The sequence below is a fragment of the Odontomachus brunneus genome, unplaced genomic scaffold, assembly GCF_010583005.1.
Source record: "Odontomachus brunneus isolate Ranch 3 - 2012 unplaced genomic scaffold, Obru_v1 Obru_scaffold_088, whole genome shotgun sequence".
NCBI classification, from domain to species: domain Eukaryota; kingdom Metazoa; phylum Arthropoda; class Insecta; order Hymenoptera; family Formicidae; genus Odontomachus; species Odontomachus brunneus.
Window position 1 is genome coordinate 1280800 of NW_022639538.1, and position 25599 is coordinate 1306398.

Genomic DNA, 25599 nt, shown 5'->3' on the forward strand with positions numbered 1-25599 from the left:
TAAGAATAAATATCATAAGAATAAAATATCACGACGCTCGTTTGTGGTACACGGAGAAAATATTATAGTTTTTTTTTCATGTAAATTCCTATCAACTTTACTATGTTTTTAGTAGTCCAGGAATAGACTGTTATTAAGATCTATTTTGCTAAGAAACATAGTGAATATCGCTGGAAACCTAGCAAGTTTTAACAGAAACTTCAGTTCCTAAAATATAAATAGCACGTATGAAATGGAAGAATAGTAAATTACTGCAAAATGTCGATCCATATTCCTCGGTTACAAAACCCTGTAGCAATATTTATTATATAAAATACTATCTCCGTATACTTTGAAAATACGCGCGAAGTCCTTGCGCATTTTTTTCGAGCGTAACCTCAGAGGAAAACGAATGTGGTGCTCGAAATGGAAATCTTAACAAAGAGGAAAAAATGATCGGAGAGTCAAGAATATTCTCATCTCAGTATGTGCTAATGCACTGTGACGTCAAGGCGCAATATATCTCGTGCACCAACACCATTAGCATAAGCATGTGACTGGTGTGGAAGCGATCGGCTGCTCGCATCGCGACTGTCACGTGTGAGCTGTGTGCCACGAAAAATGACAGTCTTAAGACGAAGAGCGGCGAAGTACGACAGTCGAATTGACGTAATCGCGACGGGGAAGTCGCGAGCGATCTTCGCACGAGTCAATTGTCCGTTGAGAAGTGCCGCCATGAAGAAAAAATCGTGATGCGGCCAGTGAGCGCTCAGGAATGATCGGGCACGTTGTTTCAGCGCCGTGTCTCGATTAAAAATTCTTTTGTGATACGAAATTGTTATTAACGAGATATACTGAGAATGCCCGTGTTGAATAATGCCGTGCGTGACACATCAGTTATCGCGCGAGATTAAATCAATCGCTTCTTAGAGGAAATATCGTTCGACGATACACGGCTCTAGCTATCAACTGACCAGTAAAAAAGTGTCTGTTCATTAGTAATTAAGGAATATGTGATAGATTGCAACGATACTGCTTGAATTTCATTAGGTACTTTAGAAGAAATTTCTATATAATAAGTAGCACTTGAAATGAAGAAATGTGAAAAATCATGGCAGACAGTTAGTGCCAGCAGTAACAAGTAACAGTTAGTGACATTGATTGTGCATTTTCTAAGTCGTTTTCTTTTCTTTCTACATTACTACTTCGCCAGAGACGAAAAGCTTCTTTTCTTTTCAGGCGTCAAAAGAATTTGTTTTGGACATGCGTTGGATGAAGATAACATGAGGTTCTCGTGCTTCCCGAGAGCCGCCAACATCCTCGGGAAGAGGGGTAGCATTAATCTCACCCCTCTTCCAAGCAACGACGAGTCCAACAATATCGGCAATCTAAGCGTAGTAAGTCCTGATTCAACGACCACTCGAGCAAAATCTAACTTCTCTCTGCGTCCTGTTGCAGAATGGAAGCGCAAGGAATGCGATTATCGCTACCTACAAACAATCCGGTGAACCAGACCTGACACATGGTGTAGTAAGTTCTTACGTTATTTATGAACGAATCGCCAATTACAAGAGACATAATTTCTGGATAAAATTTTTAACCAAAATTAAGCTTTTAGAAAGTAAAAAAGTAAATTTATCAAGAAACAAAATATTTCTTTCACAAGCGCAAAACATTGATTTATAACTTACTGAATGCTTCTTTAAAATTTTATTAATTTTTTATTCAAAAATTTGAAAAAATTTATAGATACCATTATCAACAGAGAAATGAAATGATGGAATTAAGATAAAAACGTTAATTCCCGGATATGTATCTAATCTTGGACATCCTCGTTATTTTTGTTCTTTAAATTTTAAACTTTCAATATAAAATATACAGAATCTGACAATTCATGATATATCCGTTGTGTGCAAGTAGAGAATTCATCAAATTGAAAACATTGTAATTTTTACTATCTTTCCAAGCTACTTTTTACCATTTTGAAATATTAATATTCTGGAGTAATCAAATAACTATATAAACGTCCTGATTTAAGATATCTTTCACACTGTTTTTCGATATCTGTTGTTAATAGATACGACCCTTGCCCGGCACGACGACCCAAAATGGCATCGGTCCACCGTCGTCGAGCTACTATCATCGGTGCGCTTCAAAGTCCAAAGCACCTCCACCGTCTCAAGATAATCACGTTAATAACCTCCACATACATCAAGAACAATCCGAACTGGAAGATGCAGCTACAACGGAAAATAGTGAACAACTCGTGAGCAATCCAAGAGGTGGCGTCATCGGAAGGACACCGACGCCACCCTCAGCACCCACCCCCGTGTACGAGAAAGATGCAAGGTATGTATGTGTGGTCAGAATATTAGTATCATGAAGAAACTCTGTGCATCGTGTCTACTGCTTTTCCTGCCCATTCGCAGGAGCGCGAGGCAAATCAAACGCGCCATTCTGGAAAACGAGTTTCTGGGTAATCTGGAGGAAAATCAAGTGGAGACTCTCGTCTCCGCCATGTATCCAAAACAAATTCCAGTTAGTACTCTAGTCATCCGAGAAGGTGACATAGGTACGCCTCATTGACTGTCATCAATGATTAAACAATGAAAACGTTATATAATAGCGTTGATAAGTCACGATTGATATATCTGATTATGAGCTTATATGCACGTCGTTCATTCACAGGTTCGCATCTATACGTATCGGCGGAGGGAGAATTCGATATTTACGAGGGCAACAAGTTCCAGAGGAGCTTCGGACCCGGAGTTGCATTCGGGGAGATCGCCCTGTTATACAACACGAAGAGACTTCGATCCATTAGTGGTAAGGAAAAAAATTATTAAAGACTAAAAATCATAAGCATCTGCTCGATGAATAAATTCGATATAATGAAAGAAACTTTTTAGTTCTAAGTTTAGATCTAAATATCTAAACAATAATCTACGATATTGACTGATATCGATTAATTGATATTGATCACAATTTTCCACGATATATGAATTAATTAATAATAGAGATTAATAAAGATATTGCTTGTTGAATGAACATTTGTGTGGTTTTACATTTCAGTAAAGAAAGGTGGAAAAGTATGGGTGCTCGACAGATCAGTATTTCTCACTGTAATGATGAGGTCGGCTCAGGAACAGTTGGAAGGCAACATCCGCTTCCTCAGGCGCGTTTCCGTCCTCCTGAAGTTACCTGAGCCAAAGGATCACGTGCTCGCAAAGATATCCGACCTTATAAGAGTGGTAAGCGCGAAGAAGGAGCATTAACCTCTGCCAAACATTTACGTTCACAAAACATGGAAAAAGATCACTTCTTAAACAGATATTGTAGTAAAATGTCGCGTATTTGTAGGAATTCTTCCCAGCTGGCGCCAGAATAGTACGGCAAGGCGAGAAGGGTGAAAAGTTTTATATAATAAGCGGTGGCAATGTACGCATCACGAAGGACACCGAGTACGGAGGTGAAGAAGAACTGGTAGTCCTCGGCAAGGGACGATACTTCGGTGAAAAAGCTCTCTACGATGACGAAGGAGAGAATCGTCGACACGCGAATGCAATCGCACTCGCTCCTGGTGTCGAATGTTTGACATTGGACAGATCGTGAGTTTAATTCCTACATAGTCTCTTTAGATTTCGTTTATTATTCCGTTAGGCCTTTGTCGAAATTTCTTTTGCCTCGATTAGAAATTGAAACTAGAACAAGCTTGGAGTACAATCATGAAAATATCTACCTCAAACACTTAAATTGCTTATAATTTGTAAAAAGCACCACGATGAAACTTTATTTTACAAATCCATGTTACTTAACGGTATTTCCAAAAATTTAAGATTTATTTTAAATCTTGACTCGTACTTGCAAGAGTTGCAAGCTGCGCATTAAGAATTTGTTATATCCAAGCTCATCTCGAAGTCCACTTCGTTAGCAAAGAGAACATTCACATTTTATTTATTTAATTCACCGATTAATAAAAACAATCGCTAATTGATAATTTGGACATCCCATCAATTAAAATGGAAACGTTATATGGAACGTTATAATTTGAGAAATGCAAATGCCAGGTCGTTCCTCAACTATTTGGGCAGTCTGGATGAAATTCGCAACAAAGACTGGCTGGCGGAGTACGAGAAGCAAAAACGTTCGTTGACTCCAAAGAAGTGGACTAACGAGTACTCGAACTTGACCTTGGCCGATCTAGAAACGAGAGGAACCTTGGGGGTAGGTGGTTTCGGCCGAGTCGAGCTGGTCACGCTAAGATCCGATCCCGAGAAGAGTTTCGCGCTGAAAAAACTCAAGAAGAAGGCCATGGTTGAGCAACAGCAGCAAGAGCACGTGCTGAACGAGAAACATATTATGCAAGCGTGTGATTCAGCATTTGTATGCAAGTAAGTCGTCACTGAGATTTTCCGCGACGTGAGTTCGCGACGGCGAATCATTGCCACTCCAAGGTCAAAGTCCACGATTTCTCCATCTGTCTATTTTGCAGACTTTATCAGACTTACAAGGACAATAAGTACGTCTACTTCCTGATGGAAGTGTGCCTCGGCGGAGACGTGTGGACGACCCTACAGAGAAGGCGGCACTTCGACGACGTCACCACGCAATTCATGGTAGGCTGCGTGGTGGAAGCGCTCGATCATCTTCACTCGCTAAACATCGTCTATCGAGATCTCAAACCAGAAAATCTTATGCTCGACGCTCGCGGCTATTTGAAACTGGTGAGTGACATAACGCTTCGCTATCAATCAGCACGGTTTCTAATTATACGAAAATAAAGCCAATCAGTTGCATTGAGAAGAAATATTTGAAAAATAAAAAGTATTTATTCGGTGGATACTAATAACATACTTACTTTAATTTAAATTTATTCTCCAGTAAAACACTAACGACTGAAGATTTTACAAACAACTTTCTGCGACAGGTGGACTTTGGCTTCAGTAAGAAGATCGGACCGGCCAAAACGTGGACCTTTGCCGGCACTCCCGAATACGTCGCGCCGGAAATTATTTTAAACAAAGGACACGATAGGTAAGAGATCCCAGTTCACACTTCGTCTTACTGATTTATTCCCATCAATTTTTACGTCGAGCTCAACTGTGATTTTGACAGGGCGGTGGATTATTGGGCTCTCGGTATCCTAACACACGAATTGCTCGTCGGCAAGCCACCTTTCCGAGGATCCGATCACATGACCACCTATAACAAGATCTTGAAAGGCATCGAGATGGTCGGTGTACCGAGCATCGTCAACAAGAATGCCAACAATCTCATCAAGAAGCTACTTCGTCTGAGTCCTTCGGAACGACTGGGCTATCAACGAAACGGTATACAGGACATTCGCGATCACAAGTGAGTTCTCGAAAACTTATAAAGGAACAACATAAAAATATCTCAAGAAATATTCTACATAATTCACAAATATTGAAGAAATATTTCTGCAATGACACTTTTTAACACAAAAGATATTACACGTCATATAAAACGCGGAAATTTTTAATATACTCAAATAATATCAATTCTCATCTTTCTTGTTAACAGATGGTTTTCCTCATTTAACTGGCAGGCTCTTCAAAGATTAGCTCTACCAGCTCCCATTGTACCCACGGTAGGCTCATGACGACTACGTATCGTTATTTTATGTTACAAAACTTGACGAAATAGAACTAATCATTCGAACAATACGAAATAATCTGTGCAAGCAAACTTCACTTTCTTTAACAAAAACTCATTTTGTCCCAATTTTTCAGGTGCGCAATCAACTCGACACGCGGAACTTTGAGAGATATCCGCCGGACCGCGATATACCACCCGACGAATTTTCCGGCTGGGACATCGACTTCTGAAGATGAATCATGGACGTAACAGATTTCCTCTCTCACCCTTCCAACGTCGCTGAATAATAGATATAAGAACAATGGGATCTTAAAGCAGTTGTTATTAAAATGCGTTTATGCTGATCATTTACGATTTTTAGGCAAAACCACTAAATAACAATTGCACCGATGCAATTTCGAGATGTAAGAATGAATAGATTTAATTATCCGCGTGAGCGTCAAATTTGACAACGTTAATAACAATTCGATTGCTAACTATCTCGCAAAGAATTCTCATTTGACTGGCTTTGATTATAAAAAAAAAACTCTTATATTGTTTTCCTTCTAAAAGATCGTTTTGAAGGTAACATAAACATCGCGAATTATTATTATTATTGTTATTATTCGAGGTGGTTTCGCTTCTTCCCGCTGATAAGTGATACGCTAATTTTCTCATGTAATCCTCGACTGGATCTGTAATGACCGACTAACCCGTAAGAAATAATTTGTTAAGATATGAGAAATGATTATTACTTCTTTATAAGCAATCATTGAGATTCTCCAATATACTATAGATTAGAGATGAATATACGTACTTCTTCTAACGCGATACTCCGTCATCGTTATACGGAAAAACAAATCATACGATATTACATCTTGTACTATATCTCTCCCAATCGTGAAAGAAATCTTAAGCCTTCGTAATCTGAGCTTAAACTCCTCACTACAACGGTTTGATCGCACGAAATATCGATATACGTACATGTAGTTAAGTAAAAGAATAACGTCACGTATTTTCAAATAAATAATTTTGTAACTACCAACAGTGTTATGGTATCAGATATTTTCTCGCTCGTTAATCTCAAAACATCGTAAATTCTCTTATTAGTTTTAATTTTTATTCTCTATTATCATTATAATTGTATACTTGCCTCGTCCATCATGAAATAATTAATAATGACGTGTAAAATTTTTAGCGGAACTTTTTATTTTTTTTTAAATATACAATATAAAACTATATTATTAACTATATTAAAACTATTATTTCTCAATTTACACGACTACGCGCATACAACATTGTTTATCTTATCTTATTTGGAATTTTAGCTTCCTTCTTAATGATTTTTATTACGTGTTTATCTTTTTTATCAAAACGAATATTGTATTGCGACATTAATGTTAATAAATTGGTTGCATAGAAGAATGCGTATAACAACACGAAACGCGTCACACAATTTATCACACGTTTTATTGAGTCGCATTGCAATATTATCGATCTTATCAAACATGTGATGGTACACGGACAATAACGGAAGTGCCAGCCTTCATAAATTTCTGTCGCTATCCAACATAGATAAGATCTGCCAGTACTGCAATTGCATCGATCAATCAGTCAACTACTGATATCGCGTGCAGCGCAACGTAGACCGAACTCAGGAAAACCAGGTGAATTTTCGCGATTTTCAAAATTTAATTTCTAGAATTTAATGTAATTTGCGGTAAAAATATATACGAATAGAATGTAAATAAAACTCTCATTGCAGACGAACGTATATTACAAGCAAGATGCATACACTCTGCTTGCGAAAAACTTTTCGTGCCACGGTCAAACTCGGACGACTTAAAAACCTTATCTCTCACAATGACAGCGACCAGTTTTATCGAACGTTAACCCACCAGCGCAAACGAGGTATTCTAGGCGAAATCGATGTGTCGCTGGACGAAATCCCCCGCTTCGAAAAGGACTCAGAGTACAAAACAATTTACCACTTACTACTAAAAAACCTTGAAAAAATTAACTCTGCAGTTTAAAAAATGCTTATCTAGTTTAAAAATCTCTATTAGTTTAAAACATGTTTATCAAGAAGTTAAACTAATTTTTTTCAAATTCCAAACATTTTTTTTTTTTTTTAATCTGAAATAAAATTTAATCTGAAAATATTTTTATACAAAAGGTATTGATTAATTTGAACAAACATTTAATTCTCAGATATCTAAAATTGTATATGCTTTGGATAATTTGATATATCTTGATTTTTTCAAGTTTGGCAAGAAGAACTGAGTTGCCGTAACACTGAAGTCTTCGAGTAAAATTCATATCTTCTGTTGTATGCTTCGCAGAACGCAAAACCGACTCAAAATTGCTATTCGAAAAAACAAATTTCTGGGAGATCTCGATGAGATTCGTATCCAGGAGATCGTTTCAGCCATGTATCCCAAATCAGTCAAAGGGCAGACGCGACTCATCCACCAGGGCGAAACAGGCAAGTGATAACTAGTCGAAAGATATTACGATTGTAAAATTCGCGTATCGTTTAATTGCATCAGATGTCAATACTTGAAACGAGTATTTGTTCACGACGAGTCTGACACTTAATTAGTATGATATAACTGAACTATTCGTCTACGATATTTTCAGGATCTCACTTGTACGTCTCGGAGAAGGGAAACTTCGAGATATACGTGAACAACACATTCTACGGGAACTTTGGACCCGGAGTCGCTTTCGGAGAGTTGGCATTGTTATACAACACAAAAAGATTGAGCTCTATCGACGGTATTGACATAATTGAGTGATAAAATTCATTACTTCTCTTAATCATCGTTATTTTCACGATTAAGCGATTCCTCCACATTTTTCTACTTTCCTTTTTCGGAGAGAAGGCAGAACTCTGTTATTATTAGCGTATATAACGTAATGTGTGTATCTCTCGCGAACATTGTCTCAGCATTTAACATGGACAAAATTTGCGATCGCAGTGGTAACAGACGGCAAGGTTTGGGTCTTAGACCGGAAAGTCTTCGTTGCTATAATGCAGAGGACCGATGAAGAATGTACGCAACACAATTTACAAGTTCTCCGTCGTATCTCCGTGCTGCGAACGCTTCCCGAAGAGGTTCTCGCGAAGATGTCCGACTTGATAGTTGTGGTACGTAAGCTACACACGATCGTGCGCAATCGTTCTCTCTTTAGTTGCGGTTTTTCTAAGATTACTTTCTAAGATTTCACCAAGATTTATTATTTTCGAGTGAAAAAGATCGATGAATGTTATTACGTCAGGAATTTTATTCATCTCATTCGTACATCATACGCGAAGGAGACCCGGGAGATAAGTTCTTTATAATAAACGGCGGTAACGTCAGGATTACGAAGACTACCTCGTATGACATAGAGGAGGAAATGATGGTGCTCGACAAGGGAGATTACTTCGGCGAAAAAGCACTGTACGACAACGGCGATACTAAACGACAAGCAAATGCTATCGCTTTACCACCTGGCACCGAATGCTACACGATCGACCGACAGTACGTCTTTATATCAACCATGTCGTTACACTCTACATTCGAATGTCATATCTATTTCTCACCTACTCATTTTAGTGGATTCGATAAAAAATTTAGTTAGTAAAAAATTTGATTAGTAAATTTAGTCATTTAATGACTAACGAATTTGGCTTAATGTTCAACCAATCACACGTCAAATAAAAAGAGATAATTGAGAAAATGAGAGGTATGAGAAAATGTATATACATTTTTATTCAATTAACACAGATCCTTCTTGGATTACCTCGGCGGTTTGGAATCAATTCGTAATAAAAACTGGCAAATCTATCGGCGACCAACACTCACCGATACCTGGGATCACGAGTTTCGCAATCTCTCGCTGACAGATTTGGAGATTATCGGGACTATAGGCGCCGGTGGTTACGGCAGAGTCGAATTGGTGGCCGTCAACTCAATACCGAACATCAGCTACGCCCGAAAAAAAGTGCGAAAAAACATGATCACAATGAGAGGATACCAGAAACTGATCTACAACGAAAAACAAAACCTGAGACTATGCAATTCACCTTTCATCTGCAAGTGAGAAGAATCTGTCTTGCTCTCCTATCTTTCTCTTTATTTCTTTAATGAATTTGGAAAATTAATGCTGCGTGTTAGCTTGCAATATTAAGTTGCCAAAATATTAATTTTGAATATTAAAAATATTAAAAATTATTCCATCTTTATTTTGAAAATATTTGAACTATATATTAATTTTGTAAGATCCATATGCTAATATATTAATTTTTTCCATTTTTCTAATTTGATTTTGATAAGTTTTACCCCAAATTAATTCACTCCAATTTTCACATTTAAACAAAAGAATATTTCATTTATCCTCTATTTTTACTTTACAGATTATATAGGACGTTTAAGGACAACAAATACCTCTATTTCCTAATGGAAGCATGCTTGGGTGGTGATTTGCGAACAGCTCTGTACCGAAAAGGTACAGGATTCGACAATTCCACCGCCCAGTTTATCGTCGCTTGCGTCGTGGAAGCGCTTGATCACCTTCACACACTTGGCATTATTTACAGAGATTTGAAACCCGAGAACATCCTAATTGCCAATAATGGCTACATTAAACTGGTACGTTTAAATGATTGTTATGTGATATTTTTTTAAATAAAACACTTTAAATAAAACACTTTACTTCTTTCGAGCACATCAATTGCCTGTGCAATTAACTATTCATTTTTATGTTAAATAATTATGTGCAATCTAAGTAACAAGCGGTGGAAATAAAACATGCCCTTTGTGTTATAATTATATATACCTATAATATATTATAAATATATGTGCAAAGATTAATAGTGACATAATTTTTGTGGCAGACTGATCTTGGTTCTAGCAAAGTGATAGGTGCTTACAAGACGACGACTTTTGTGGGAACTCCCGAATATCTAGCGCCGGAAATTATTCACGTTAAAGGATATAACAGGTAAATCTTTCTCTTTCTCTCTCCTAAAAATTCATTTCTGTTAAGTATTTCAATAATATCGATAAATCAACACGATTCGCGTATCACAATTAATTATCTTTACTTTCACTTGTAAAGGGCTGTGGATTATTGGGCCTTAGGAGTCCTAGTATACGAACTACTTCTCAGCAGAACGCCCTTCCAGGACACAAGCGACTTAGAAATATGTGAGAAGATTCTAAAAGGATTCGACGACATTCGTATGCCGAGTATAGTAAAAAACACCGCGAAGAATTTCATCCAACGTCTTCTACAGTTCGACCCTACAAAGAGACTCGGTTATTTACGAAACGGAGTCATGGATGTGCGAAATCATAAGTAAGCATTTTCTTTTTATGTAAAACGAACATCCAATGCAAATTTTATATTTATACGATTATGTAAGATTCCGACTTTTAATATATTGATTTTATTGCTTGAATGAAACTAATATTATTGACAACAAGTTCTCCTAGTTTTTATGGCAATTTGATTTACGAACAAGCCTCAATAAATCACTAATACGATAATTTATTTTTTCAGATGGTTCAATAATTTTAACTGGCATGCATTGCAAAATCAGACAATATCTTCTCCTATAAAGCCATCGGTAAATGAGTTTATATTAATTCACATATTAAATCATACAGGATGCTCATCATAAAAGTCGCCGCAATTTTTGAGCCACTTTAAATAGTTTAATAAGAAAAATAATAAAAAAGTTGGTGACCTTTAATATATGTTTCAACAAAAAATTTGAAGATTTTTTGACAGAATTAACTTTTTTCTTAAGAAAATAGCAAGTACGTTTTAACATTTAAAAAGAAACATATAATTTTTTAATAATAACGAACTAACGAATAATAGAGAACTTCAAAATAAATTTAAAAAAGTTGAAAGTGAAAGTGAGCACCCTGTATATGAAACTAATATCTTGGTTGCTCTAACAAGTGGGATGTGTGCGTGAGCGTTTATCTATATATATATATTTATAGAATCGATATCGTTAATAATCAATAAAACTATACTACGAACGAAATTATATTTCGTTTTCAGATAAAATATATTTTGTTTTCAGATAAAAAACCACTTGGATATAAGGAATTTCGATAGATATCCTCCAGATCGTGAACCTGTATCGAACGATTTTTCTGACTGGGATACCAACTTTTAATTATAAGAAACTGTATATGTGTGGCAATGGAATAGAGTAAGACTATGCAACGATGAGGTAATAACTATTACTACCTTGAATATCTTCAAAATATGAAAATGGGAGAAAAATTTATCTCACAGAAATTATATGACGACTCTCATCACATCATAAAACGGTTTTCTATATACTACCACTTCTGTATCACATAATCTCTATTAGATAAATTTTTTTATATTTCGTAATTACTCAAAATAATAATAGTTATTACTTTATTCTGTGTATTTTAAATATAAGAGATTACTCTCTTGATATACTAACATGTACAAATGTAATTCTATTTTCCTCATATAAAGATCACACATATGTAATGTTATTGTAACTTGAGAATCTAAACTAACAAATATCTAGTCCTAAATATGTTAAATGTAAAAATTTAGAATATGAATTTCTAGATATATTTTTTATTTACTATAATGAAATGTAATTTTTAAGTAGTCTGCGAGTTCATTTTGCTATATGATTACAGAGAAATCAATCAATATCTGAATGAGTTAAAAATATTAATTTAAAAGAAAAAATATTTAAAAAGTAAAAAATATTTGTTTGGTGAATGTTTATCACATATTTACTTAAATCTAAATTTTTTAAATGTTTGTTTAAAAATGATAAACAATTGCTTCTATAAAAAGTAATGATTTTAGGAAAATGTATATTTCATTTGAAAAAAATATTTTTTCAACGTAAAAATACATATATTAATATAAGTGAATATGTCATTATAGTAGTAAATATGTCATTATTTACCGAATAATTATTTTTTATTTTTTACATAACTACACACTGTGTGCAACTGTACACAGAAAAATGCATACTGAATTCAAATAAATGTTGGTTTCTAACTTGTTTCAAATATTTTATAAGTTTATATGTTCACAAATCTATTCCAAGTTTATCACAAGAAATTAAATTCACTCCAAATATATTCTGAATCCTAATAAGTTTAGTACTTCAATAAAAAATATTAAATTAAAATTTCTAAAACTTATGATGAGTATATTTGGAGACTATTAACAATAAAATATTCTTTGTTGAAGTTAATTATTACTTAAAAGAAAGAAAATAGACTGAATAATTGATGTTTTTAGCAGTAATATGCAATATTTTCTGCATGTATTTTTCTGTATCCTGCTTGCAATTAAATATTCCTACTTATATATATACTATTTTTTTTTTTTAGTATATATCACCACTAATCTTCTCCATTTATACATGAATAATTAATATTAAAGCAAACAATGAATTACTATTAGAGACTATCGACATTAATTAAAGTTGTATGTATTACTATTAGAAGAGAGCCAAGAAGAAAGAAGAAAGCAACGTAATGTTGAAAATGTTAGAAATAATTTCAAGTTTATCAGTTGTTTACTGCAACATTACTAGTTATTCTTATTTGCGTAAGAATGTCTTTAATAGTATCTCATATTTTATCATTGCTTGGGACTAGTTTTATCTGAAAAATATTAAAATTTTATTACAAACCTCAAATATATCAAAGATTATATTATAAATATATAAATGTTGTCAATATATGTATCGTAAGAGAAATCTTTAATATTTATTTCAAACACATGTAACATACAAAATACTGTATTTTGTGTTCTTTATTGTTTACATTGTATATATTATTAGTTCCAAGCAAAATATCTTTCTTCTTTCATTTGCTTTTTATTCATGTATATGTAATACTCTTATAATGTTCACACTTCCTACTTATGTACTGCATAGTGATATATTAAACATACATTTTCGTGAAACAACATTTTGTAATTATCATCCATGTGTACATCACATATCCAAACAATAATAAAAAGCAGTTGCGAGAATTGTCTCATGCTGCATTAGCGCTACGATATACGAATATTACAGAATCGATAAGATACCGACAATATCACTGTGCTGCCATTCAACGGACGCTTGCGACAACTTTACGTACGAAAATTGCGCGCTAAATTTCCCGCCAAGTGCGACTCTTGTGTGTATATATCTCAACATACGATGCACGATTATTGTACGATTTTTACATCGACTATTAGACTCAACATCCCTATCTCTATACTAGAGGAATTATTTTATACTCGATTTAAATTTAAAAGGTCAGTATACAATACGCAAGAGTCGCAGATACGATATCTGTTGCAACTCCTCTGCTTTGCTAACCTTAACTCACCGATTTTTCTCTACGCAGGAAACAACAGTGACCGACGATACGTCGCAGACAAGGAGCTTCTCCTTCGGCAGCTTGTGTCGGGAGAGCACAACGATCTCCAAGCTCCGTCATGACGTTGCGGACGCGCGATAACTTATCTGACCGACCGTTTCGTGAAATGTCGACTTTCGGTAGCTACTCGACCATACTTTATCGCGACACACGCGCGAAACCTACTTTCAATACTCTCGGCAATAATTCGCGCGCGAGTCTCACCTACAACGAGCCGAAATCCCGAAAAACACGGAGCGACTGTCCGACTTCGTACTGCCGTGTCGTGATCCGTTCTGAATGAACTCAACAGCGGCTCAGTTTCTCTCTCGAAGTTCAAACGCGCGGAACTTCACTCGGTACTCTTAACCGCCATTTTGCGAGACATTCCTTTCCTAGGACTGTTAGATATTTTGTCACGACGACCGTATGAAAATTATTTCCGAGTTTAACGCGTGAATCTCGTATTGGCGAGTCGGAAACGTAAAGATCTGAAAACGTCAATTTGCGTTACCTGCTTTAACGCGACATGAACGCGCGACACTTGTTGCTCGCTATTCCCGATGTGAGATATTTATTCCCGACGGCTGTTCAACGATGCCTTTTATCGCGACAATACGCAGAATTTACTTTCGACATACCTAGCAATAATTCGCGGGCAGGACTCATCCTTAGTAAGCTAAGCTCGGGGGAACTACGGAACGACATTTGCACTCCGCACGCCATGTTGCGATTCGGTTGGATTTCAGTTGCGAGTTGACTATTGCAACGTTCGAGATTCTCGAAAGTATCGATATATCCTCGATATCGATATATGCATCCATCAGATTGCGATAATTCATTTATTTATTTACCGTGCAATTAAACAAAGAGATCCTGCCCCATAAAAAAGATTTTATTCATTTGCTTTCTAGTCCTTAATCTATATAAAAAAAGAAAACAATTCATTGATTTATTAAATTTACATATCAAAAGCATGCAAAAGAGATTGTCAAGGCATAATATTCGTGAAATATATAATAAATTATTAAAATATTCGTTTTCTCTTAATAAATTTTAGATCACTGGGCTTTTGAAACAAAATCGTGCAAGTTTACAATAATTTCACGTTGTTTGACGAAGTTCAATGTCGGATCATGATTGTTCATCCTGTCACAGGAGGTGAGTTCTTTCAAATCATCTGAAATGTCAGAAGAATCGAGTGACAGACGACTGTTTTAGCGCATCATAAGCTCATATGAGGACAATTAAACGCAATACCTTCGTATATTCATAATTAAGCTACATTCGTTTTGCACGCTTTCGTGCTGAAAGCATTACTCTATCTTGATCGCTTATTACATGCCGAAAGAAGATAAGAAAATGTTTTCGTCACGGAATCATGCAAAACAAACTTAACCTTAGTGCCACCGTTGCAACAGGTGTATAAAGCCGTATCACATTTCCGTACTTCGGTAAGTCTGCACTTTTCCTCTTAAAATGTGTAGTGTTGAATCGATTCACATTGTCAGCAAGCCTATTAACGTGAAAAGATACAGACTTGTTATCGTGAGAAGATATAGAATAGATCTACAGATAAAATCACTACTAACGGAATGTTACTAACCTCTTTGGCTCGAGCATCAACTATAGCCGAATCGTTTCCCATTTAACAATAATAGATCCTAAATTAATGCTTGATTGTTTCCATCATCTAAGTATCGATAGTCACGAAAATTCTCATATATAAAGCCGTCAGTTTCTAATATTATTGTTAAATTGTTTATTATGGGTTGTACGAGAGAGAGAAAGAAAGAGAGAGACACATTTCATTATTTAGAAAAATAAGCGCTTTTGAAAACCGCGCCAACGGCTAGTTCACGGTTTGCACAATTGCTGCAAAATGGGGGGAGCAGCGCGCGTTGCCATTGGCTGACGCAGCTCCCTGCCGCTTGGCGTCGCGATCAGTCAGCTGTGCGTAGGGGCGCGCGCAGTCACCAGTCGCCATTCGTCCGTCGTGGAAAACGCGGGTATGTGCAAATGGCGTCGTCGTATCATAATGAACGAGAGTGTGCCGTGCAATAACGCGTACCAGCCTCGTCCTGGGCGTCTCGCAGCCCAGCTTGACGACGAGAGTGAACGCAGTGACGGTTCAGTTATCGGACAAAGGGTGGCATAATCGACGGACCTTCGCCGACGTCGCCATCGTCGCCGTCGTGATCGTCGTCGTCGTCGTCGTCGTCGTCGTCATTGCGCAGCTACAAACGACGACAGAGGCAACGGAAGGTGGTGACAAAGCGGTGAGAGCAGGTCCAGAAGGTGAGTGACAAACAATGATAAAGCACTTGTTTTTATGCGTGCACTCGCGCATTCTTGGAGCATTTGTAAAGCGGGCGCGATCGTAGCGCGTCGATCGTCGCAACATCTGGTGCCCGATGTTGATCGGGCGTGTTTCCTCGGTCGTGCGGGAGTAAACAGTCGTGAACGCGCAAGTCGTCGGCAACGGCGGAGCCGTCGTGAACTTGGCGAGGACTCAGCCGCGTTTATTTACTACGTGCGAGCGAAAGAGACAGCGACGCGAATGGGCGGGAGGGAGAGAGAATGTGTCATGTGTGGGAAAGAGAAAGATGGAGAGTTTGAGACGAAGAACGACGTTAAACGAACGCATGAGCGATTTCCATGGAATGCGAGATAAAAATCGGAACTGCGTCGCGTCGTGATAAGAAGACGCTGACGTATACGCGATTAATTCCAATTTCTAACAGAACTGCTGGATCGTTTGCTCCTCGAATGGGTAAAAAGAGACAGAAGGAGGAGGAGGGAAGTAGCATAGACAGAGAGGAGAACGATAACATGCGAGAATGCAAGCGAGAGGGAGCTCGTGTGTACATAAACGTCCGTTCAGTCGCACGTTTCTGCACTTTATTTCCTTCTATTCTGTGCTATTTGCCTCGGCCCAATCGCAAGTGCAGCCAAAACGAACGAACCTCTAGTTGCGCATTCGATCCCAAGATAGTGCTAAGATTAGGTCTGTATATTGACAATCGTCATTCTTGAATCATAACCTAACATTTCCACATCATTCCATTCGAGAGTTACAGATTGCTACTGTGAACGTTTCTGTGAACTTTACCCTCCAATTTAGCCTAACCTAGCTTGACCTAGCTCAACCTAACTTCTTCACCTTCCTAATGCAAACTCTTTGTTCCATTTTTACGATATAAAATTATATAATGTGGTGTTAACTGGCGAAGATAAAGATACCTCAATTGCTAGGAGGAGAACCTTGTTTATACGGAGGTAAATTTTTAAGGAGAGAGGTTCGTTGTTTTCGTCACACGAGTCGTACAAATATTATTGGGCTCGCTTACGTATCATAATCGCTGATTAATGTATCGAAAAGCTGCAGACCTGCAACGTGGTTAACGGACTGCTTTTTCCAGTGTTATTTACAACGCCAATAGAAAAAAGAGAAAAACACATACATAGTCGGCTGTTTTGAAACGCAATCTCGCCGCGAAAGCAAATACTTCCGCGAATAGATGGCTCCTAAAATGTAAGATCACGTCTAATTTTCACGCCGCGTAATAGCAAAATTTTCCGCCGTCTGACCGGAGTCAGAAATAGCAACGTCGGTTTTTCCGACGAATCAGGCGGAGAAACGCCCGTAACGCTCCTCGATATCATAATCAACACCATAAGAATCACTATCCATATCCGGTTTAGATTTTCAGCGTTTCTTAGTCCCTAACGTTAGCGTCCCCTACGTGTCTCACGACATGTAAAAATATATTTTATCAATCGTAAAAATATATAAATATGTATATATATGTATATATTCCACGATTTCCATATATTGTTTTCATCGCTCGTTTTCGTCGCTCGCGACAAAAGCAAGTGAGAACGTACGGGAATGTAAACACTGACAAAAACGATCTGGACGGGCGGTCGCGTTTTTCTCATGCCTCTTACGTAAATTCTAACGTAAACGATAAGTACACTAATGTTATTGAGCCGCGATATTACACGCAATCGTTTTAATGCGTCAGCAAAAAGCGAGAGCAAGAAAGTAATGGTAAATAATGTAAATCTGTTCTTGCAGGCGGGATGTTCTTGCTGCGTTCGGACAAAAGAGAGAATAAATGTTTTTATTTATAATTTTTTAAATTACGTTTATCTATAATTTTTCGTGGTTATCAGGAAAGTTATCCGAAATCTAAGCGGCGCCCAAACGGTAATCGTTAATGAACAAATGGATAAGACATTTGGCTCCGTCGACGCGATACGGCCAACTCGAGAGGGTCAAAGAGCGTTTACGCGCTTCATAGATAGCGAAGGAATATCAGCCGGTGTATATTACGAGAAGATAGAGCTAGAAGAATGGCTCCCAATTCTAGAACTTCTTTTGTGAGATGACACCACTGATCTCTCGTGAAATTTGCATCTCGCGCAAAGCAAAATACTCTGAACCTAATTTTCATATCGCGAAGCGTAAACCTGTCCCGCGGTGCTTGTTTGTAGCTGGAGCGATAAAGATTTACGAGCAGCAAGTAAACGTCGCGGGCATTCCTGGCGAGCAAAGTAAATGGCTTGCGGCTAATGAGATCACTCTCGATGATTGATTTTGAAACAAAGTGAGGACGCGTACACACGAGGAAACACACGTGTCACTCGCGTAAATTTTCCTTGACTAGTCGAGCCATTAGTCGAGACTCGTGCACGAAAAAGGTCTCAGTTCGTGCAACTAAACTGAGGGGTCAAGTAAAAATTCGGCGATGTGAAATAACATTTCTCTGTTACTGAAACAATTGTCTGCACATTCAACAACAGAGCATTGTAGATCTAGGTTAAATAAAATAGTTTCTAAGTTAAAATTTATTGCTATTTTTTTGTCTCTATCTGCTAGGAAATTGTCTGTGGCACTTAGAATTTACAGCAGCAGTTATTTTAACAATATCTGCGAGCAAATTTAGATGAGTATAAGAATTATATACATTCGCTTGTCTCTCGTCATCATTGGTCTTTCTTGCCTGTTACAGTTACTTTTATAAGAAGTATGACTGGCCGTAATCTGAATGGACGTCACAGAGAGAAATTGTCTTGTTAAATTTCACGAATGGTTCAGATAGAAATTTTGTCTCTGTCATCTACATTGATTAATACAATATATATGCGATCGCAATGTTGATTAGTCACTCATTCCTATTAGTTAGATTCTCATATCTAGATAATTTTCATTATGACCGCAAGATCATTTTATTGAGTGTGCAGGAATCTTCCTGTTCCTACAATCGAGTTTGTTATCTAGTACCTAATCTTATCAAGCAACAAAAAATTCAGTTACATTAACAGAATAGATCTTTCTCGTGTGATGCAAAAATGCGAAACATTCTTCACGCCTTTGTGAAACCCCGCGGTATCGAGAACTCGTCCGCTGGAAAAGCGACGCGAGTCGTAGCGTAAGGTACTTGCGTAAGGTTGCTAAAAAAAAGCACGTGACCTTAGAGCCCAGTAGTGCGTAAGCGCGAGCTTACGGCAATCGACACTCCGATCGTGAGTAACTCAAAAGCGAGAAGGAGATAGAGAAATAGGCATATTGCGACAGACAGATGTTGCTCATCAGGGCGCCGTCCTAAGCGTCTGGGATCTTTTTCATAGCCGATGTTTATGACTGATAACGCGCGAAGAAAACTCGTGGATATAATTCCAACCGGTTGTAACGGGAAAAAGCGTCGAAACGCACGAATGTGTCGCGATCTCGGGGCCCATTCGCGGCGGCGAGCTTGCGTTCCGTAGTAAACGGGTCAGCAGGTCGAGTCGCCTCCGTTTGGAATTTCATCGCCACGTGGAACGAAGCACCGAAGAGATTGTATGATTTCTTCTGATTGCTGTTCCTCCTCTATTTTTCGACACGTCCGACTCGGAGGCGGGCGATCGACTACGACAGAAAAAGAAAGACTGCGTAGGTGATGTAAGTCGTGTCGATACACTCAAGAAAATATAATCTTATCTTTATCAGAGTCTTTTCACGTGTGGCCTCAAGAGAATTCTTCTAAGACAAAAGGAAAATATTTTAAACATAACATTCATAAGATTGGAGAAATTTTATTTTCTGTTCACAGAAAGTTTACATAAGTCTTGTTCTTAATGAAAATTTCTTCCATTAAGTTTTTTCTAAGAAAGTTCTGCTTCAAGTAAATATATTCCTGATTAAAAGGAAAATAAAATCATATCTAGTAGATTTTCCAATTAATAGTTCACTTGTCATCTATTTTAAACATTACATTTATAATTAACATCCAGAGCAGATAACAATTATCTCATAATTTAATTACTCTGTTTTGTGCATATTGTGCATATAATTTGCAATATTTTACATAATTTACATAGTCTACAGGAGAAAAGAAAGGCCGTGTATACATATCATATGTAAACAGTACGCAAATAACGTCCGCGTGGACGTAATCTCGAAATCTCGACACAATCCTAATCACAAAATTGGCTCCAATATATCAACATTTTTTAACGCAATCCATACCGCAACGAAGATCGGTTGAATAGAATTGAGAAGGGAATCGAGGCCTCTGCAGATGTAATTTTAAATTTGACGATTGCATTGGTTGAGGAAAATTGTTATGGCTCTTCCTAGGATGGCAAGATAAAGTAAGGATAATTAAACATTAGACGTCAAATAGAAACAATAAAACATAAGACGTCGAATCAAAAGTTTCTCTTTCATTTTCTCGGAGACATTAACGACGCCGAATTTCCATCTGATTGTCACACGCTACTTCTAAATAATATCTCGATGATACTCCTCCTTCTCTGTATATCCAAATTTTTTTATATTTTTTTATTTCTATTGGTTTTATTTGGTTCTCTGTTAATCTAATTCTATTCTTTATTCTTTCTTCTTTTTTCTTTCTTATTAGTTCTAGTAGTTTATGTAATTCTATTTAAATGCCAGTTATTCCTCAGTCAGTTTATTTATTATTTATTCGTTATATCACGGTCAATTTATTCATAGTACCGCACACGATTAAAAAAGGCGCTTTGCATCCGCTCGCGTTTGCTCGCAGAGGCCGCTTCGGAGGGGAATACATTTTTATAATAATAATATCTCTCTCCAGGAATATATCGATCGGTCCGTGCTGCAGTATTCTGTTTCACACGAAGAACTTGAGCGCGAATAGGAGAAACGTACGGGTGTCGGGATAAGAGTCGCGCATAGTAAAGAAATTTGTCGCGCATGATTGAGCAGATCAACATTTGATCGTGTGCCGGATAGTACGTAGGTTACACGTTCACGGCGAATTGTCCCGGCTACGTTTAACTCTAGCTGCCATATACCAAGCGCGAGGAGTCACTGACCATCGAGAATCCCGTCGGGCTTACCCTCGTTCAGGGAAAAAAGCGCGACCGTGCCGTGCGTTTTCGGCAATAAGGTCACTTAACATACGTATCACGCATCACTCACCGCGCGCGTTATCGCGACATTAACTTGTTAATTGCGAACGGACAGGAAGCCTGGCGCCATCGGGACTGTGAATTCTCGTGCCGCGTGGTGCAAAACTGACGCTACGATTATAAGTTGCTCAACATTTTCCCGGAGGCATTAACGGCGCCGAATTTCCATCTGATTATCACACGCTACTTCTAAATAATATTTCGAAGATACCTCCTTCCCTGTGTATCCATTTTTTTTTATTTCTATTAGTTTGATTTGATTTTCTGTTAGTTTATTTTATTCTATTCTTTATTCCATTCTTTTTTATTGTTTCTTTCTTATCGGTTCTAGTAGTTTATGTAATTCTATTTAAATGCCAGCTGTTCATTATTTCGCCAGTTGTTCGTGTTTTCTTGATGCTCCAAAAACTTTATTTATCTCATGAATTCACAGAATACTTGATTACTGCTACTATGTTGTTATTCGCAGAAATCCATAAGTCTCTTTGCTCTTGATTTTTTTATTAATGGTCATAAGGGCTCGGAATCACGCAAATATTTAAATTTCGCCAAGATATAATGTTCACGTGTGTCTCGCGTGTATTTCTGTCTTAAAAAAAAACAAACTGATTCATTTTTCATAGTATCAGTTTACACAATGCGTTAAATTTTTTAAGTTGCATCGAACATTGATGCTCTTTTTTTCTATCTCTGCCTATTCTTCCCAGACTCTCATAGCATTTGAATGTAGTATACTTTGAGAAAATAGATGTATCAGGCTAAACTTATCAGAGGCTTGATAACTGTTGTTGTGTCTGTCGAGTCTTCCTTTTCTATCTGAAGCGTGCGTAGAATTCGCGCGAGTACTCGAAACGAGGTCGTCTAATCCTGTTGCATTCCGCTTAGATTCCGACCCTAGTTTAGATCGAAAAAATGTAAATTAGACGGGCGATCGAATTACCCAGTTGAAATTTCGTACTAAAACTATTTCGAAAGTCGACGAACTACGTCAATTTTCCAATTATCCGCGTAATCGATTAAATGAGACTGCAATGAAACACTAATTGTACTAGAATTCAATACACAAGTCCAATAATCGAACAGTAATCTCAATATTTATATAGCAATCCAAAACGCAATCGGGGAGCACGTATTTCATAAAAAAAAATGCTCAACTCTCACACTCCGAGCCGTTAATCGCCCCTAAAAGTTCACTAAAAAAATGCACATATTAATCGAACTGTTTTTGCGAAACAGGATCGCGGAATGCAGGCCGAGTTGATGTACCGAAAACCTACGACGATGATGAGCTCGTCTGGTCATGGCGGTTTTCATCGCGTCGGAAGTGGTAGTCGGGGAAGCAGCGGCCGGGACTCCCGGGAGACCATACACTCCGGCCACTTTATGGTGTCAGACTTCGAAGCCGAGGCTCAGGACGACGAAGACGAACTGGCTGTGCCGGTGCCCGACGAGGAAATCACCGCTAGGCTGTCGATCATCGCTCAACCCGGTTTTGCCGTCGAGCGATTCATCGCCAACTCGTACGACAAGAGCTCGCAGCAGTTGAGCATTGAGACATCCTTGAACAAGCTCTTCCAGTGTATGTCCCTCGCCTACAGGTGAGTTCCTCCTTTTCTCCGGCGAGCTCCGCATTTTGTTTCTCGCGTGGGTGCATAGCAAATAGTGCTGTCGTTATAAAAGCTAAGTATTGTATTAAACCCGAATAATCGAACTCGCTGGTAGGCGAAACCGTCTAAATGGTCCTAGAAGTATGTTGTTCATACGGTTCTTCTCGACATTTACAATATTTTGAAGGGAACAATAAATACGAAATCGCGAAATAGTCCTTTTAGAACATAGATACTTTTCCCTGAGTTTCATTTTTTAATTCAAAATCTTAATAATATTAAAAAAAAAGAACAAAAAATTTGTATTTAATAGTAGTACAGTAAATTTTTGTCTCTCGAAATTTTATATTAATATTCTCCATCGAATAAAGTTAAGCGATATATTACAAGCTGGAATGAAATTTCTTGTAAATATATGATATACTGTTTCGGAGAATAAAAATAACTTTTATTTATAAAACGATCGAAATTCTGACATATTGAGCATCTAGCCTCGGTCTCTCCTATTGCTCGGAACCAAAAATATTGTTTTCTTTAAATTATACATAACATTTTATGTAAGATAAATGCTGGACGTTCCGCGTTCGTTGTAGCCGCGTCTCCCACGACTGCATTTCCTCCTTTCTTCTGCTATCCTGAACCAAAACACCTGTTGTATCACTCGAACTAATCGAGACGAACACATATCTCGTCGTTGGACCGCTCCACGAATTAACACTCAGAATCATACGAGGAGAGGAAGTGTCACTCGTCGATATCCGCATAAAAAGGCGCCGCGGCGCATTTCTCTGGAGTCCGGCAACCGGACAAATGCTGGCTGGCAGCATTCCCGCTGATAAAAGACAATTGAATTAATGAAAGAGAGGCCGTAGAACCAAACGACAACACGGCAATTAAGCGCGGCCTCGCTAAAGCCGCGACGAAACACGGCTTCTGGCCGGACAATTTCCGTTTTTCCTGTGCTGCACAGTGGGGTCAAATGAAATTTCGTGTTTCAAAAAAGGCTGCAGTTTTGAATTGATTCCGATGCCTTTTTTAAATGAAAACTAATGAAATTTGGAACAACTTTATCGAGTCAGATCTGGCCTTTATATTTCTTTTCCTAAATCAGACACAAAGTTAAATTAAAAAATTGTTTTCAATCAAATAATTCCGATAAATGCGAAAGCTCAAAACTTGTTATTTCAAAAAGAATAATAAAAAACTGTTGACATGATAGTTACAATTTAGTCTTATTCAATTCAATAGTTATTTACTAAAATTAGATACTGATATTTTAGACTTTCGCGGTGTTGTTCAATACTTCGCTTGTTTTTCAGGTTTGAACCGTGTCTTCCTTCTATTTCGTTTCGGTGTTCCATAAACATTTCAGTTTACTTCTTCAGGGAGCAGGACGACCTGAAAATTAGATGCTGTTTCAAATTCAGTTCTAAGATTTATTGAAACTATGTCAGATTTGTTTTTCAAGCCTATAATTAGGATTTAAATATTTAATTTTGATATCAACATCTGTATCTGATAATAGATGAGAAATGAAATGAGTTATCTCCTATTTGATTGAAAAATATTTCTAAATCTAACTTTTTTAAAACTGATTTAGAAGAAGAGAAGCAAAAATTCGACTGTGGTTCGTGGTAACAAAATTGTCCCAAATTTCATTAGCTTTCACTTAAAAAAAGCATTGAAGTTCGTTCGGATTTCGAAGCTGTAGCCTTTTTCGAAACATGAAATTTCATTTGATCCCACCATTGTGCGCCGCCAACGTCTCCTCTCACGAGCTCCAGTCACTGTAAACTCGGTCCAATTCAAGTTAACCCACGCTTGACCGATCCTGTTATCTCTTATCTCTTCCTACAGACGAAATTCCAGATAGAAAATCAGCTGATGTTGTGTACCATTAGCTATTAATGAAATCGGCCAAGATTTTTATGAAAAATCTTTTTATCCCTTAACGTGCGACGCGAATGATATTTTCGGATAATTTTACAAATACGGCAATGAACGGCGACGAGATGACAAGGAGGAAGCGTACGAGGCGGGAAAAATGGCATCGTCCGCAGTGTCGCGAATAAAACAGTTTCGCAATGCGTTAGTTTGAATTGTCATACGCGTGCCTGTGTGGATTTCAATAACAAGATGCAATCTGAACTCGTTTGTTGGGTGTTGCATCGTGGAAAAAAGGATAAATGTGGCGATTAATGATTCGCTTGCACAGTAATCATCGTCATTCGAAACGTATCTATCAAACTCGTTCTCGGCGACAATGTTGAGCGCGGAATTCGCGGTGAAGTTGTATGAAGTTATACGAAGTTAGAAAGCCGTAACGCGACTGTGGTGTCCTGCGCGTTGATTATTTTTCTCGTTACTGTGCAATACAATGACGTCGACCTGCGGTGCTACCCAGTGGTCTTCCAGCGGTATCCTTTCTGCGAACGTCGTGCCGTACAAAATTAATTCGGTATGTAAGCGCGTAATTCTCTCTCTCTCCTTCCCCTCTCCCCTTCTCCCTCTCTCTCTCTCTCTCTCTCTCTCTCTCTCTCTCTCTC

The 25599-nt window shown here is 37.7% G+C and overlaps 3 protein-coding genes across 7 annotated transcripts in view; all 3 read left to right on the plus strand.

Annotated features, from left to right (window-relative positions):
• The window catches only part of LOC116848054 (ATP-binding cassette sub-family C member Sur), a 38787-nt gene extending 32169 nt beyond the window's left edge, over positions 1–6618 (plus strand). The window contains exons 33-45 of the mRNA XM_032823791.1: positions 1219–1376; positions 1438–1509; positions 2057–2328; positions 2409–2551; positions 2668–2805; positions 3052–3230; positions 3340–3587; positions 4047–4370; positions 4472–4703; positions 4907–5013; positions 5095–5334; positions 5524–5590; positions 5733–6618. Coding sequence (XP_032679682.1) covers positions 1219–1376; positions 1438–1509; positions 2057–2328; positions 2409–2551; positions 2668–2805; positions 3052–3230; positions 3340–3587; positions 4047–4370; positions 4472–4703; positions 4907–5013; positions 5095–5334; positions 5524–5590; positions 5733–5828 — 2276 coding nt within the window. The 3' untranslated portion in view covers positions 5829–6618. The remainder of the gene's footprint in view (positions 1–1218; positions 1377–1437; positions 1510–2056; positions 2329–2408; positions 2552–2667; positions 2806–3051; positions 3231–3339; positions 3588–4046; positions 4371–4471; positions 4704–4906; positions 5014–5094; positions 5335–5523; positions 5591–5732) is intronic.
• Positions 6619–6774: 156 nt separating this feature from the next.
• On the plus strand, positions 6775–12281 carry LOC116848053 (cGMP-dependent protein kinase, isozyme 1-like). The gene is made up of 12 exons (XM_032823790.1): positions 6775–7244; positions 7343–7549; positions 7920–8062; positions 8218–8355; positions 8559–8728; positions 8860–9104; positions 9351–9662; positions 9980–10214; positions 10460–10566; positions 10684–10923; positions 11128–11194; positions 11663–12281. The coding sequence occupies exons 2-12, from the start codon at positions 7365–7367 to the stop codon at positions 11756–11758; spliced, it is 1938 nt and encodes a 645-aa protein (XP_032679681.1). The 5' UTR covers positions 6775–7244; positions 7343–7364; the 3' UTR covers positions 11759–12281.
• Positions 12282–15963: 3682 nt separating this feature from the next.
• The window catches only part of LOC116848055 (MLX-interacting protein), a 28318-nt gene continuing 18682 nt past the window's right edge, over positions 15964–25599 (plus strand). For 2 of the 5 annotated variants that reach the window (XM_032823793.1, XM_032823795.1), the window contains exons 1-2: positions 15964–16298; positions 22683–23044. In XM_032823793.1, coding sequence (XP_032679684.1) covers positions 22692–23044 — 353 coding nt within the window. In that variant the 5' untranslated portion in view covers positions 15964–16298; positions 22683–22691. Of the gene's footprint in view, positions 16299–16404; positions 17008–22682; positions 23045–25599 lie in introns of those variants that run through there. The other 3 variants (XM_032823794.1, XR_004378894.1, XM_032823796.1) reach the window with 3 other exon arrangements.